The sequence below is a fragment of the Mya arenaria genome, chromosome 5 (assembly GCF_026914265.1).
Source record: "Mya arenaria isolate MELC-2E11 chromosome 5, ASM2691426v1".
Taxonomy (NCBI): domain Eukaryota; kingdom Metazoa; phylum Mollusca; class Bivalvia; order Myida; family Myidae; genus Mya; species Mya arenaria.
The window spans coordinates 74,279,592-74,291,752 of record NC_069126.1 but is presented as its reverse complement, the minus strand read 5'-3'; the positions used below and the strand labels follow the sequence as shown (position 1 = coordinate 74,291,752).

Here is a 12,161-nt window from a genome sequence, read left to right as displayed (position 1 = left end):
TCGAACCCTGCCTGTTATCTCTGGGAGGGACTTGGAGCTAGGCTACTTCCCTTCCGCTGCGTTGTTTGGGTTACCACGTGACTACGTCCGTAAATGGTTTAATGTAACTTCTGGAACGGTCATGCTGTTGTCTGATGGCCATATTTCCGAGACGGAATTAACCAACAAAGAATTCGTTATGACAATTCACAACACAACAAGGTATGGCCAATACAGCGTTAAGTGTACAAGAGGAAGAGGCAAAGCTGACAAATACACAGACATAGTCAACGTCGATGTCATAGGCAAAGTCGTTCGTTTCCCTCCCTTTATTGTCATTCAATCCAGCAAGGTTGCAAAACACGACGTGTCTGTGCACTTGCATCTGTAGCTTTGTAGACATGTCAAGTCGTTTGCGATATCTCGCTTGAAACTCGCTGATACTACCAACACTATTTTGCTCGTGGATGAAAAAAATCACACAATGTAGCCCAAAGGTACACGGACAAGTAGGGTATCGCAATCTCTAAATAGTATTAATGGAGAAATGTCCACAGTGAGATAGATGAGAGTGTATGTGAAACCTAGACCATATACACAGTGAAATTTATTAACAGTAAATGACCCTACAATTAGTTAAAAAAATAAATATCAATCTAAGAGGTATTTGTTATACGATATTTGAGCTACTACAGGTACTTGCCGAGTAGACAGACATTTAGCGTAGAAAACAAAAACAAAAAAATCTTGCGTTGTGGAAATTCTTTTTGACCGGCATTAGAGTGTTCTTTAAATGCACAATTAAAAAAAAATAATTGGATCAACTACTTTTGTTGTACATTAAGTGCAGTCATGGGGATCTTTAAATGCTGTAAAAAGCATGCATTGGTTTCAAAATTATAATATCATATGATACTAAAGGGTGAATTCGTCTCATTAGTCAATAAATGTGCATGTGTATATATCAATCGGGCAGGTGTGCACACATACTGCACATCATGATTAAGGCAAGGCAAATTGAATATTCAGTTTTTCAGGCACATTGTGTTTTTTGAAAATCAAAGAAGGTGCATGATCTTGACTTCTATTAAAATAAATATAAATTTATGCGCTAAAAATATGTAAAAATGACACGTATAAAATTGATTAAAGAAAACTGTATATATTTTCCCCAATTCATGTTATTTCTCCACACATACCTCCTATTTTGGCTAAAATTTAATGAAATAATAATATAGTTTGTATTTTTAGAAAAAATACCTTCCTAATACATTATATATACAGTGTACATTTGTGATGCCATTTAATTTGAATGTGATTTTTGGATTCTTATGCATGAAGTTCAACTGCTCTTCAACTCACAGACAACTACGTGATTATTTTATCAAATATTGGAAGAGTAGTATTTTGAAACATTATCTAACACGAATCAACACAAAATGTTTTTGTATGAAACCAAAATTTAAGTTTTTTTCCTCTCCATCGGAATATTGTGGTCTGCTTTTAGTTTAAAGTTGCACAAAGTGTCGTTGAATTTAGCTCGCAAACGTGTTTATGAAACGACAATAGACCAACGATAAAACATTTTTTTTATGTTTCAGTTCCTCCTGGTCGGCCGTCTTTACATTCGATGTTCAACGTTGACGACTGCTCGGACTGTTTAGTCGCAGTGGCCACAAGGTCTGTAGGAGACTACATATTTTGTAACACAACCGGCGGGACGAATCCAAATGTGTTACTACATATTGGAAAGGATAAAATGCGTGTTCAACTGTTCAGCTTATTAACGTTACATCACTGACAGACGGATAATGGACTCGACAGGTATATTGTTTACATGTTTTTCATTAAATTATTGATACTTATATCGTGCATTTCGTTAAAAAATAATTTACATGCTGATCATATACTGAATAATTTCTCATTGAGAACTCTTTTTTACGTAGATACCTTAGCAATGGCCTAGAAAGTTAAGATATTATAACGTTGTTATTCTTTTAGGGTTTCTTAACAAAAAAGTCCCCCATGGACAGAGGCAGCAGAGGTAGCGTACGTGAAAATTGGGATCTTCTTTTTGGAGAGATGAGAGGGTGTGGTGTTGTCAAAATTTCAACTAAACGCCGGGCAAAGTGGCAAGAGATTGCCACTGTTGTAAGCCAGTACGTTTGATAGTTGAAACAGACTTTATACCTTATTTGTACATGTGTTTTTGTTGTTATTTCTTGTTGCGACAGCATGGCACGAAGGATAAGTGTTCATAAGGTTTATATTTTGCATGCGGTATTAAACACAGCTTTCAACAATTTTATTATAAATAACAGTTATGTAACATGGCCATGCATAGCTGGATTACTGCCTCATTATTGTTCCACTGAAACATACTGTACTAATTTATAATATACATGTATCAACATTGTATTGATGCGATACACTTGTTATTGAATGGGCAAATGAATGAAAATTATTCATACAAAAAATATTTAAACTTTTATAAGAATGCAATATACATTGAAACAATTACCAGTGGACATTCAACTTATAGGTAAGAATTACTGAAGTTAAAATAATTAAAAGTAAAACACCTCATGTTGTTATATTTCAGTGAATTTACAGCTCCACGTTCTTCGGAACAGTGCCGGAAAAAAATTCAAAATGTAAAAGGACGCTGTAAGTAAAATATGTTTACCATGCTACTAGTTCATAGAGGTAGAAACAATCTAAAAGATTTGCAATGAAAAATTGCAGAAGTTACTGAAAGTATACATGTATATGATTATATGCATCTCATTGTGTCAAGTCTCATTGTGTCAGTACATCATTAACTAAAACAAAATATTTCTATATGTTTGGTTACTTTAATTGTTAATTCAGTCAGGTGTGAAAATATGACAGAAAAGTACATTTTCTTGCATATTATCTTTGTTTCGTTTAGCCATCAACAAAGTCAGTGGGCTGCGGCATCCACCAACAGGAGGGGGACCATCAGCTGTATTGTCCGTGGCAGAGTCGTGTGTGGCAGACCATCTTGCCACACACGAAGTTGTCACGGGCTTGGCGGAGGATTTGATTCAGATGGTATTTATCCTTCATTCACATATGTTTTATCATTCATTCACATGTTTTGTAAAAGCTTCATCAGTCTAATGTTTGATATGCACGGTATAGTCATGTCAAATTGATCGACAGTAAACAGCAGTGGTCGAAATTAGCACAAGCCCGCAAGCCCTGCTCTGGTAAAATGTCTTCCGGGCTTGCTCAAATTCTGAATTTTAATTAGCAGGGCTTGTTCATAAAGATGATTCCATGCAATAAAACAAGAGTTCGGGCTTGTTCATCCAAAAGTCTAATTTTGATGACTGAAACAAGTTCTTATTTTAAAGGTGTTCATATTTTGGTTGAAATTGTTATGACTTTGAATAATAAATACAAAATCAAATCACATTATGTATACTGGTAGAAGTTGTACGAGTTTTCCATTGATGAAATAACAATCCAACGTGCCATGCCAAACTTTTGAGATGATTTTTATTATTGCAGACCTTGAACAAATTTTTCGGGCATCGAAACCGGCCTCAATGATCATGGCAGATGAGCCAACGTCTGGGGCCACTATCCCAGAAACATTAGGAGGTGAAATGTTTCATTCTTTTCCTTATCCCCACATGAAATCAATAGAAGCAATTCAATTCCGTAAACCCTTTCACTTTCATTAATGTGTTATGTCTTGCAGGAAGTCTGAATGTATGCGTGCAATGTTGTATGGTACTGAAAAAAAATGTCGTCATACATTATCACACGAGCTACTTTGATAGAATCACACAATTTTGTCTGATGGCATTCATTTTTAGCTCGGCTATTTGAAGAATATGGAGAGCTATACTACTCACCCAAGCGCCGGTTTTCCAACACACCTTGTTTAATTTCCCAGCAATTTCTTGAAGTATTGCATTGAGACTTCTTACAATTGTACTCAACAATTCAACCTACTTAATTAACTAATTAAGATAAATCTTGTTTGCATTTAATTTAAATAGTTTATTGTACGACATAGAAATTCTGGTGTAGGTTTTGTGTGCAAGCACACAAAATATGGGTGCTTTTCCAACTAATGAGGCAAAAGTGTGACATAGTGGTTGAAAATTCAAACCCAGTTTTCATGATTGTCAATTATTTTACACACACACATACACACACATTCACTTTTTATTTTGTCACGGTAACATATCGTTACAACAGACATGTAATAACATATACAGGCAATTGGGTAAACAACATGACGGAAAATAACAATTGAGGCAATTTTACTACCGGGTACAGTGACAAAACGCTAACAGGCATGATTAAGGAAATCAATGTAATACAAAGTTGTACAGCTTAAAATTTGGCATGTATACTAACAGATCTGTTGTAAAAACAAGTCCCTTAAACTCGGGATATTTTATGAATGGAAATTCGCCTCGTTTCGTTAGCTAACGGTACAAAAAGCACGTGCAGAAAATTATGAATGGTGTAAGTGGTCTTGGACTACAAATTTAATATGAGATTATTTAGATTTAACTAGTTATGAATAATGGACTTAGTAGAGATAATGATCGCTGCGTGATTAGGAATATAAGCCTGGAGGTAAGAAGAAGTAGAGTAATCAATAATTGTTAAAATTTCACGTGATTCATCAGATATCTGGCGAACTTTGACAGATAACGAGAGTTTTTTTATTACTTGTACTTAGGAGCTCGCTATATTTTATCATATTTGGATGCTGCCAATAATATCGTGAAATGAAGCTTTTTCTTTGATCCTGGAAAATTGTGCACGTTAATATGTAATGGTAGCTGTCGCCAATGTCTGACTGACAGAGCGGACACTGCCTGTGCGCGTATTCTATTCCTTGCCATGCTAAAGTTTCAACTGGAAATTTAAAATTACATGATCTAAGTTTGTATAAATTTAAAGCATGATTTAGTGGAATGATAGTTAAATACTTCTCTTGTGTAATCGTTTGCTTAAAGCTATTGTAAAATATTCCTTTATTGGACGATCTCATTTTTTCGTGCCAAAATTGTAAGTACTGGTCTTTTAATATTTTCGTTATACTATAACTTGTGAACTTAACATTTACATTTATTTGATTTTCGAACAAATTTGAATTACCAGTGGAGTCAAAAATAAACTTTATATAATTAAGCCATTTAAAATTTAGGTTACTTTGTCGCATCGAGCGGTAAACAATTACATGAAAGTAAATACTTCAAATTACACGGAAATAACTTCGTGAAATTATCAGGAAATACAAATAAAAAAATATTTTGACCTTAAATCCAAATATTGCAAACATTTCTAACAATATGGGTGATCTATAAAAGTGTATTATGACAAGAACCTAGCATACATCAAATGCTTTTTCTAAATTTTATAATCAGTAATTGGTACCTGTATGTAGTCATGTGCATAATAATTCAGTTGTTTAAGAAAAATAAAAAAAAATCAACACATTTTTGTCTAAATTTGAAACCGAAACTGAAAGTTTTTGCAACTACGTGATGTATTGCATTGAGACTTAATATAATTGTATACAACCACCCAACATAATTGTTAACATTTTCAATGTAACCAAATGAAATCTAATCTTACAGTGATCCATTTCTAAAACTTTTCGAACCTTTCACTGAAAAGCGGCATAATAGTCGAGCACGCTGTCCCTGTAACAGCTCTTGTTTTTACTATTATACTTGAGGATTCAGACTGGTTGTATTTTTCCTAAACTGTTAGTAACAGTTTTAGCAATTATTTTTCGAACAGAAATGTGAAAATCTGCAATATAATATTTTGTATGCAATCTTTTTTTACTTGTTTGCAGATATTTCACGCCAAATTTTTCTCTTTCTGAGACAAGAAATATAAAAGTTTTTAAAACAGTCAGTATATGAGTGAGAGTGCAGCTTTAATATAGTCGACTTAACAAATTAACTTTTTCATATCTTTCAGGTCCAATGAAGTCGTGCAGGCAAAAGACCGGGAAAGGTAATTTCATTTAAGTAAAGATTAAATGAGATTTTTTTTGTGTCGTAGTTAAGGACAGATCTTTTTATGCATACACTTCCTTTGCTTGTACCATCTGCTGTGGTAGCTCTTAAATTAACTCACATTAGAAAATGTCTTATCTGATATTATTTTTAGCTGTAACATATAAGGTTTTTCATGCATAGGCTGTATTGATATGCCAGAGTTCTTATTTTACCAATATATTCCCTTGTGAAGAATCTAGTGTTCATGAATACTGTTAAGTTCAACTTCTTGTTACTCTTTGATATCATAATTGTAAAAAAAGCAGATAACATCTTTTCTATAATTTATGAAGCAGTATATATAGTGATTTTGTTTTAAAATATTGTATGATGGAAGTAAATGATAAATGTGATAGCTATACTAACATTATATATATTAAGTCGAGTATAAAATAAAAATACGTTTTTGTTGTTTTTCAGCCAAAAGAAAAAATGTCACCACGGAGCAGTCCACAATAAATGAATTAACTGCAGAAAACCTTTCGCTTGACAATGTCAGGATTAGGGAGGAGACCAAAAAAATCAAGCTCCAGATGGACCTATTATTAGAACAAAAATGCACTTATTTCAGTTAAGGAAATGGCTGATGCTGCCAAAAGCTATTATTTGCAAAGGTCTTCCATTGAGTTTCATTCAGGAAATCCTTTTATAGATTCCTTTACTTTTAATAAATAATTCTGCTCAACCAATTCATTGGATAGTTGAAAGTAACAAGCACACTATTAGATTGCCTTTGAAACATATTAGGCTTGTCCCTGTATTTTTCATTGTATATTTGAAGGTGATGTACTTGTTTAACCTAATTGTTCTTCAAAATTACTTTTGAGATCCTACATCAATCATCTCATATATGAGAAGCGTTGTACAGTGTTGAATTGCAGGTAAGACTGGCTTAGGTGACTTTATTTTTGATCAAGTCAAACTGTACTTGTTGTAGTAAGTAATGCCCTGAAATTCATGTGCTATTAAAGTTTTTAAACCATATATGTTATTCGGCTACTGCATAAATTTTCATGTTGTAAATACAGGAAAAAAGGTTTACCATAGTTGCATTAAACACAAACCTACTATACATTGTTGATTAAACTTAAGGTTTGATGATGACATTTCATATATATGTTACACATCATTGTTTATCCATGTCCGATGAAATATTCTTTGTAAAGTTTGCTTAAGTAATTATTTATTAAGGACATAAGGTATGTAGTTTGCTATATAGTATATACATATCAAATTTACAAACTGTATGGTGCCATAAAGTGATCAGACAATTAAGTTAAGGGTATTGCTTGTTACTTTTCAAATATCCAATTATTACACAGTTCACATTTATTTATAATTCACAAGGTTCATATGGAGTTTGAGAAAGTCTGCTCTTTATGATTGACACTGTTAATTTATACTAATGATTATTTTCACAATTATCACTTTATTGATGCAAATGTGTATACTTTTTATTGATTGCTTTCCCGGTGTTTTGTATGCATGACTTCATATATATATATATATATATATATATATATATATATATATATATATATATATATATATATATATATATATATATATATATATATATATGTACAACACTGACTTTATGTAGTTTTTTTTAATTGATATATATCAAATTCAACTCATAACATTAATATGTTATGATCATTACATCTCAGTTATTTGAAAAAAAAACCAGGTGTCTCTGTTTAATTGGAACTGATTGTGATAGTTTGTCATTTTATGCAAAGTATAACATGTTAACGGAATTTACAAACACATTTCATCTGAATTTATGGTGATTTTATCCAATATTTGGACAGTCAATAAGTGATTGTGTTCTTTTTGTCAACAATGGCATGGTGAATTAATAAGCAGTAAGGTACTGACTTACGTTCTTGTCGAAATTTACTTAACATTGAACAATAGATAGTATCATTTATAAAGTCTGAAAGTCTGTCCATGTAAGTATGGCTGTACAATTTCCATGAGCGTCACTCATCTGTGTTGTTTATATTGTCATTACAAATTATTTAGTCAAAATAAAACACTTATATTAGGTTTCAGAGAATACAGATCGTTGTCAAATATTATAGAAGTGTACATTAGATATGATATCGGTCCTAACTAAAACTGTATGTGATGTTTGCATATGTATTGTACTTTCATTGCTTAATTGTAGCTAGTTGTCACACTAAGCCCTATGGTTGATTTGAATTACATACTTTGTTAAAACTGTGGTGTATATATGAGTGTTATTCCTCATCGTTTTTAACTCGACTATTCGAAGAATAAGGAGAGCTATCCTATTCACCTGAGCGTCGGCTTAACCACTTATGTTAAAACAATTTGTAAGAGTTTGTGTACCACCTCAAATATGTGTACACAAGAGGAGGTAACTCTATCAAGCATATTTACAAAATTATGTCCCTTTTCTACTTAGAATTTACATTAAAGTTTTCGTACTATCTCAAATATTTTCAAAGTCCATTGACATCTAGCTTTGAAACTTTGCATGCTTGTTCACCATCATGCCCTTGACATGTACACAGGAGGAGGTAACTGTATCAATCATTTTGACAGAATTAAGCCCCTGTTTCGACTTAGAATTTATGTTAAAATTTGCATACTACCTCAGATAGTTTCAATCCTTAAATCGAAAAGCGGCCGAATAGTCGAGCTGTCTCTGTGACAGCTCTTGTTTATACTATAATGGTGTATTGATTAGAAGTGTTTTAAGTTAACAGAATTGTTAACATCATCATTGTTAACATTCTAAGAGTTTATGCTCTGGTCACAATTTCTCAAAACTTCTTTAAATTTGAATTGAAAATAAATAGTTAAATGTTATTAACATACAGCATATACCTATCTAAAGTATAAAAGTTCTTAAAGAAGTAAATATAATGCAAATTTTTGGAAAACAAAAATAGTGATCTAAAATTTATCATGTTATAATAGACTTGAGAAGTTGGGGCCTGTTCATTTATGAGAACACAATTGTGATATGAAGCATTCCACATTGTTACTTGTTCATAGTGGTCAGGTAATTAAAACATGAACCCTATCAAATGATGTCTTTGTTGTTTTTATATGCTTACTTCAAATGAAAACTAGAAACAAAACAGGAAATCAGTCTGTTAGGTTAAACTTATCACTTCACATGCATGTGCCACTAACTAGTGCTTGATTGTCCTGTATGAAAACCATGCGTTCCTAACCCGAACCCCAAGGTTCTTTTGTGCTAAGGTTGCCTTGCTAATAACTTAAACGGTGTACAACACATTCACCGTCCATCTTGATGCTATGTTACAAGCAGGTTAGTATGCATCAGAGGATGATTAAAAGCTTATGGGTACATAGACTCCAGGATCTCAGCACCTGAAATGAAAAAAGAGGTTATGATTGCCATCTATGATGTTCTGCCTGAAAAGCTCATCACATTTAACAATACATGTGTATGTATTGATAAAAAGAATGTTGTATTACAAGTGATTTTACCTATCGCTCAAAGTTCATTCTGATCACGTACTCCCTGGCGGCCCTCCCGTCCATGTTGTCCCCAACATCAACTCCATGATAATGAGGGTTATCAATGGGGTCGATTGGGTCCACAGCAACGATATCCCTGCGATCGATCTCCAGATTGTGCAATGTGATGCAGTTTCTAATATGCATACATGCCCTTTCTGGAAAACAATTCAACTTCCTCCGAAGTACCTGACAACAAGAAAATGCATTGTTTTGGGGAAAAACACACATTGCAAGAACAAATTACTTTATATTACTATATTTTATATAATTAATACATTGCCATACATCTGTATAATGTTCCTTAAGCAGAGGGAAATTTTAAAAAGTGTTAATGTTATTCTACCTGAAATCGTTGCTTCAAAATTCCAAAGGTTTGCTCAACAATGACCCTTGTGCGACACAGTGCTCCATTGTAACGTGCCTGTGCCTCTCCCACAGGATTCATGTAGGGGGTTAACATATACCTTGTACAGGCATAACCACTGTCAGCAAGTAAAAACCCTTGCATATCACCTGTGGGTAAAATGTGTCATTATATTACAACTACACAACAGATCAATTAAAAAATAGCCAGACTGTCCCAGTATTTTTTAACTGCTTTATCTAGGAAGACTATATTTATCCGTATGAATGCATGCTATAACTAGATAGGAAGCATATGGTTTCATTTAACAGTACTAATGTATCCATTTATTAAGTCATATAAATGTTCATACCATCTTCAAACCTCCTTCGGAGTGCACATTGGCGCCAGATACGTGCATCGTGTGTCCTCCCTGGCCACATCACTACTGCTGATGTGATCCTATATGAGGCATCACATACAGCCTGAAATATACACAGTTTAATATTTGTGATTTCAATAATGCTAAATTACATATAATTCAAATCAGTTCAATAAATGTTATGTTAAGTATAACTTTGTAATTGAGTAGAAACTCAAGGATTAAGATGGTTATGGTAAATGAATTAAACATCTTGGAAAATGGATAACATTCAATTCAATTCAATTTACCTGAACATTTATTGTAGGAACTCCTTTCCTCCCAATGTAATCCTCTGGATTGGCCGATGGCTTCTTTATCAGAACATGGGTGCAATCAATTACCCCGACAACGTTGGGAAAGCCTGAAACATGATCATGTATAATTTTAGACTTAGTAAGATTTTTTTTGTTATTGGTCCCAGTCTTAGGTGTTCAGAAAACAGAAACTGTATATCATCGGTTACTCTCAATGGTTCCTGTGAAAACATAGAAATGTATTGAAATTCATACTCAGACTTTTAAATGGAATATTTAATCACATCACATGAGGAATGGGATCATTCATCAAGATTTTATATATTAGTTACTTCTTTCAATACTGTTAAAATACATGTAGAACTCCTTGTACATGCAATTCTAACTTATTTCACTAAAATATGTATATCAACAGTAATATTTGCATTGAAATGAAGGAATATGTCAAACAGGCACAACTTCATTTACCTCCAGTTATTGTCATGCTTAAAAATCACTTGTCAAGCCTTTCTTATTATTACTTACTTCATACATGTATACATAAATTTAGGTTAACATAAACATACATGTATTCATGACAGAAAGAGTGAAAAAGACTATAGGTGAGCTATTTTTAGGTTAACCTACATAACAGGGTGCAAGGTTTACGTCCCACTAAGAATACTCTCCTTCAATGGAGGTGACATAAACAATATTTTGCTGAGTAATTCCTTTAAAGTTTAAGCTTAAGAAGTGAATATATAGTGGGTATTACATACCAGCCATGGCACCGAACTGCTGCTTCACTTGGCGGACACGATCACCGGAGGGGAAGCAGATATACCGGTCTGCAAGAGCAGAAAGCACCTGTCCAACCTGGCGGCAAACTCTGCTTACTGTGGGCTGGCTCAGGTTGACAGTGTCACCGACAGTCAACTGGAAAGCTCCTGTTGCCAAAAACCGCAGGTAGCTTAAAACGCACAACACTAAAGGTATTGCGAAACATCTGCCTGTGTCCCGGGCAGCTGTCTGGCATAAATCAACAATGAAGTAGATCGTTTCCGGCCGGATACGATAGCGAGCAAATATCTCCTCTGCCCTTAGGTCCTCCAGAGGGTTACTCCTATCGCGAAAAACACGAGGACGTGGCACTTGCCTCTGATTCATACGATCTCTAACGATAGCTCTATGTCCAGCCGCCATCTTTGAAGGTTGCAAAGCTTCTAAATTATAGACTCAAGGTTTGAGACTCAGGCTCAGACTTTGGACTCAAACTTTGATCTCAGAAACATTAGTGAAAACCGTTTTACAGCCCAAAGTCTGAGTCTTGAGTCCTAAGTCTACATTTGAGGCTAAGACACGTACGTGAATACGGGCCCAGGGCTGTATGTGTATAAGGGAGGCAATCACGTCATGATTAGGCTAAAATATTGAAGCAGTTGTTCGCCCTTATATGACTTTCAAAATATCACTGCGGTCTCATGACCTGACAGTGAATATTCACTTGGTCACGTGTCAAAAAGGTTGAAATGTTTCTGATAGTCTAAATATCTCTTTTTCGTGTAATGGGATTTTACCATTGTAGACAAAAG

At 33.9% G+C, this 12,161-nt stretch overlaps 1 protein-coding gene and 1 long non-coding RNA gene across 2 annotated transcripts; one reads left to right on the top strand and one right to left on the bottom strand.

The window, feature by feature from the left end:
* Positions 1 to 1,585: 1,585 nt before the first annotated feature.
* Positions 1,586 to 3,002, top strand: LOC128233808 (uncharacterized). Its single transcript, XR_008260784.1, has 4 exons — positions 1,586 to 1,803; positions 1,981 to 2,138; positions 2,582 to 2,646; positions 2,912 to 3,002. It is a non-coding gene; the product is annotated as an uncharacterized LOC128233808 (long non-coding RNA).
* A 6,901-nt stretch (positions 3,003 to 9,903) lies between these two features.
* LOC128235952 (putative nuclease HARBI1) lies at positions 9,904 to 11,772 on the bottom strand. Its single transcript, XM_052950738.1, has 4 exons — positions 11,349 to 11,772; positions 10,585 to 10,697; positions 10,286 to 10,397; positions 9,904 to 10,082 (listed from the first exon to the last, which is right to left on the bottom strand). Exons 1-4 carry the CDS (start codon positions 11,770 to 11,772, stop codon positions 9,904 to 9,906), a joined length of 828 nt encoding a protein of 275 aa, XP_052806698.1.
* Positions 11,773 to 12,161: the final 389 nt, after the last annotated feature.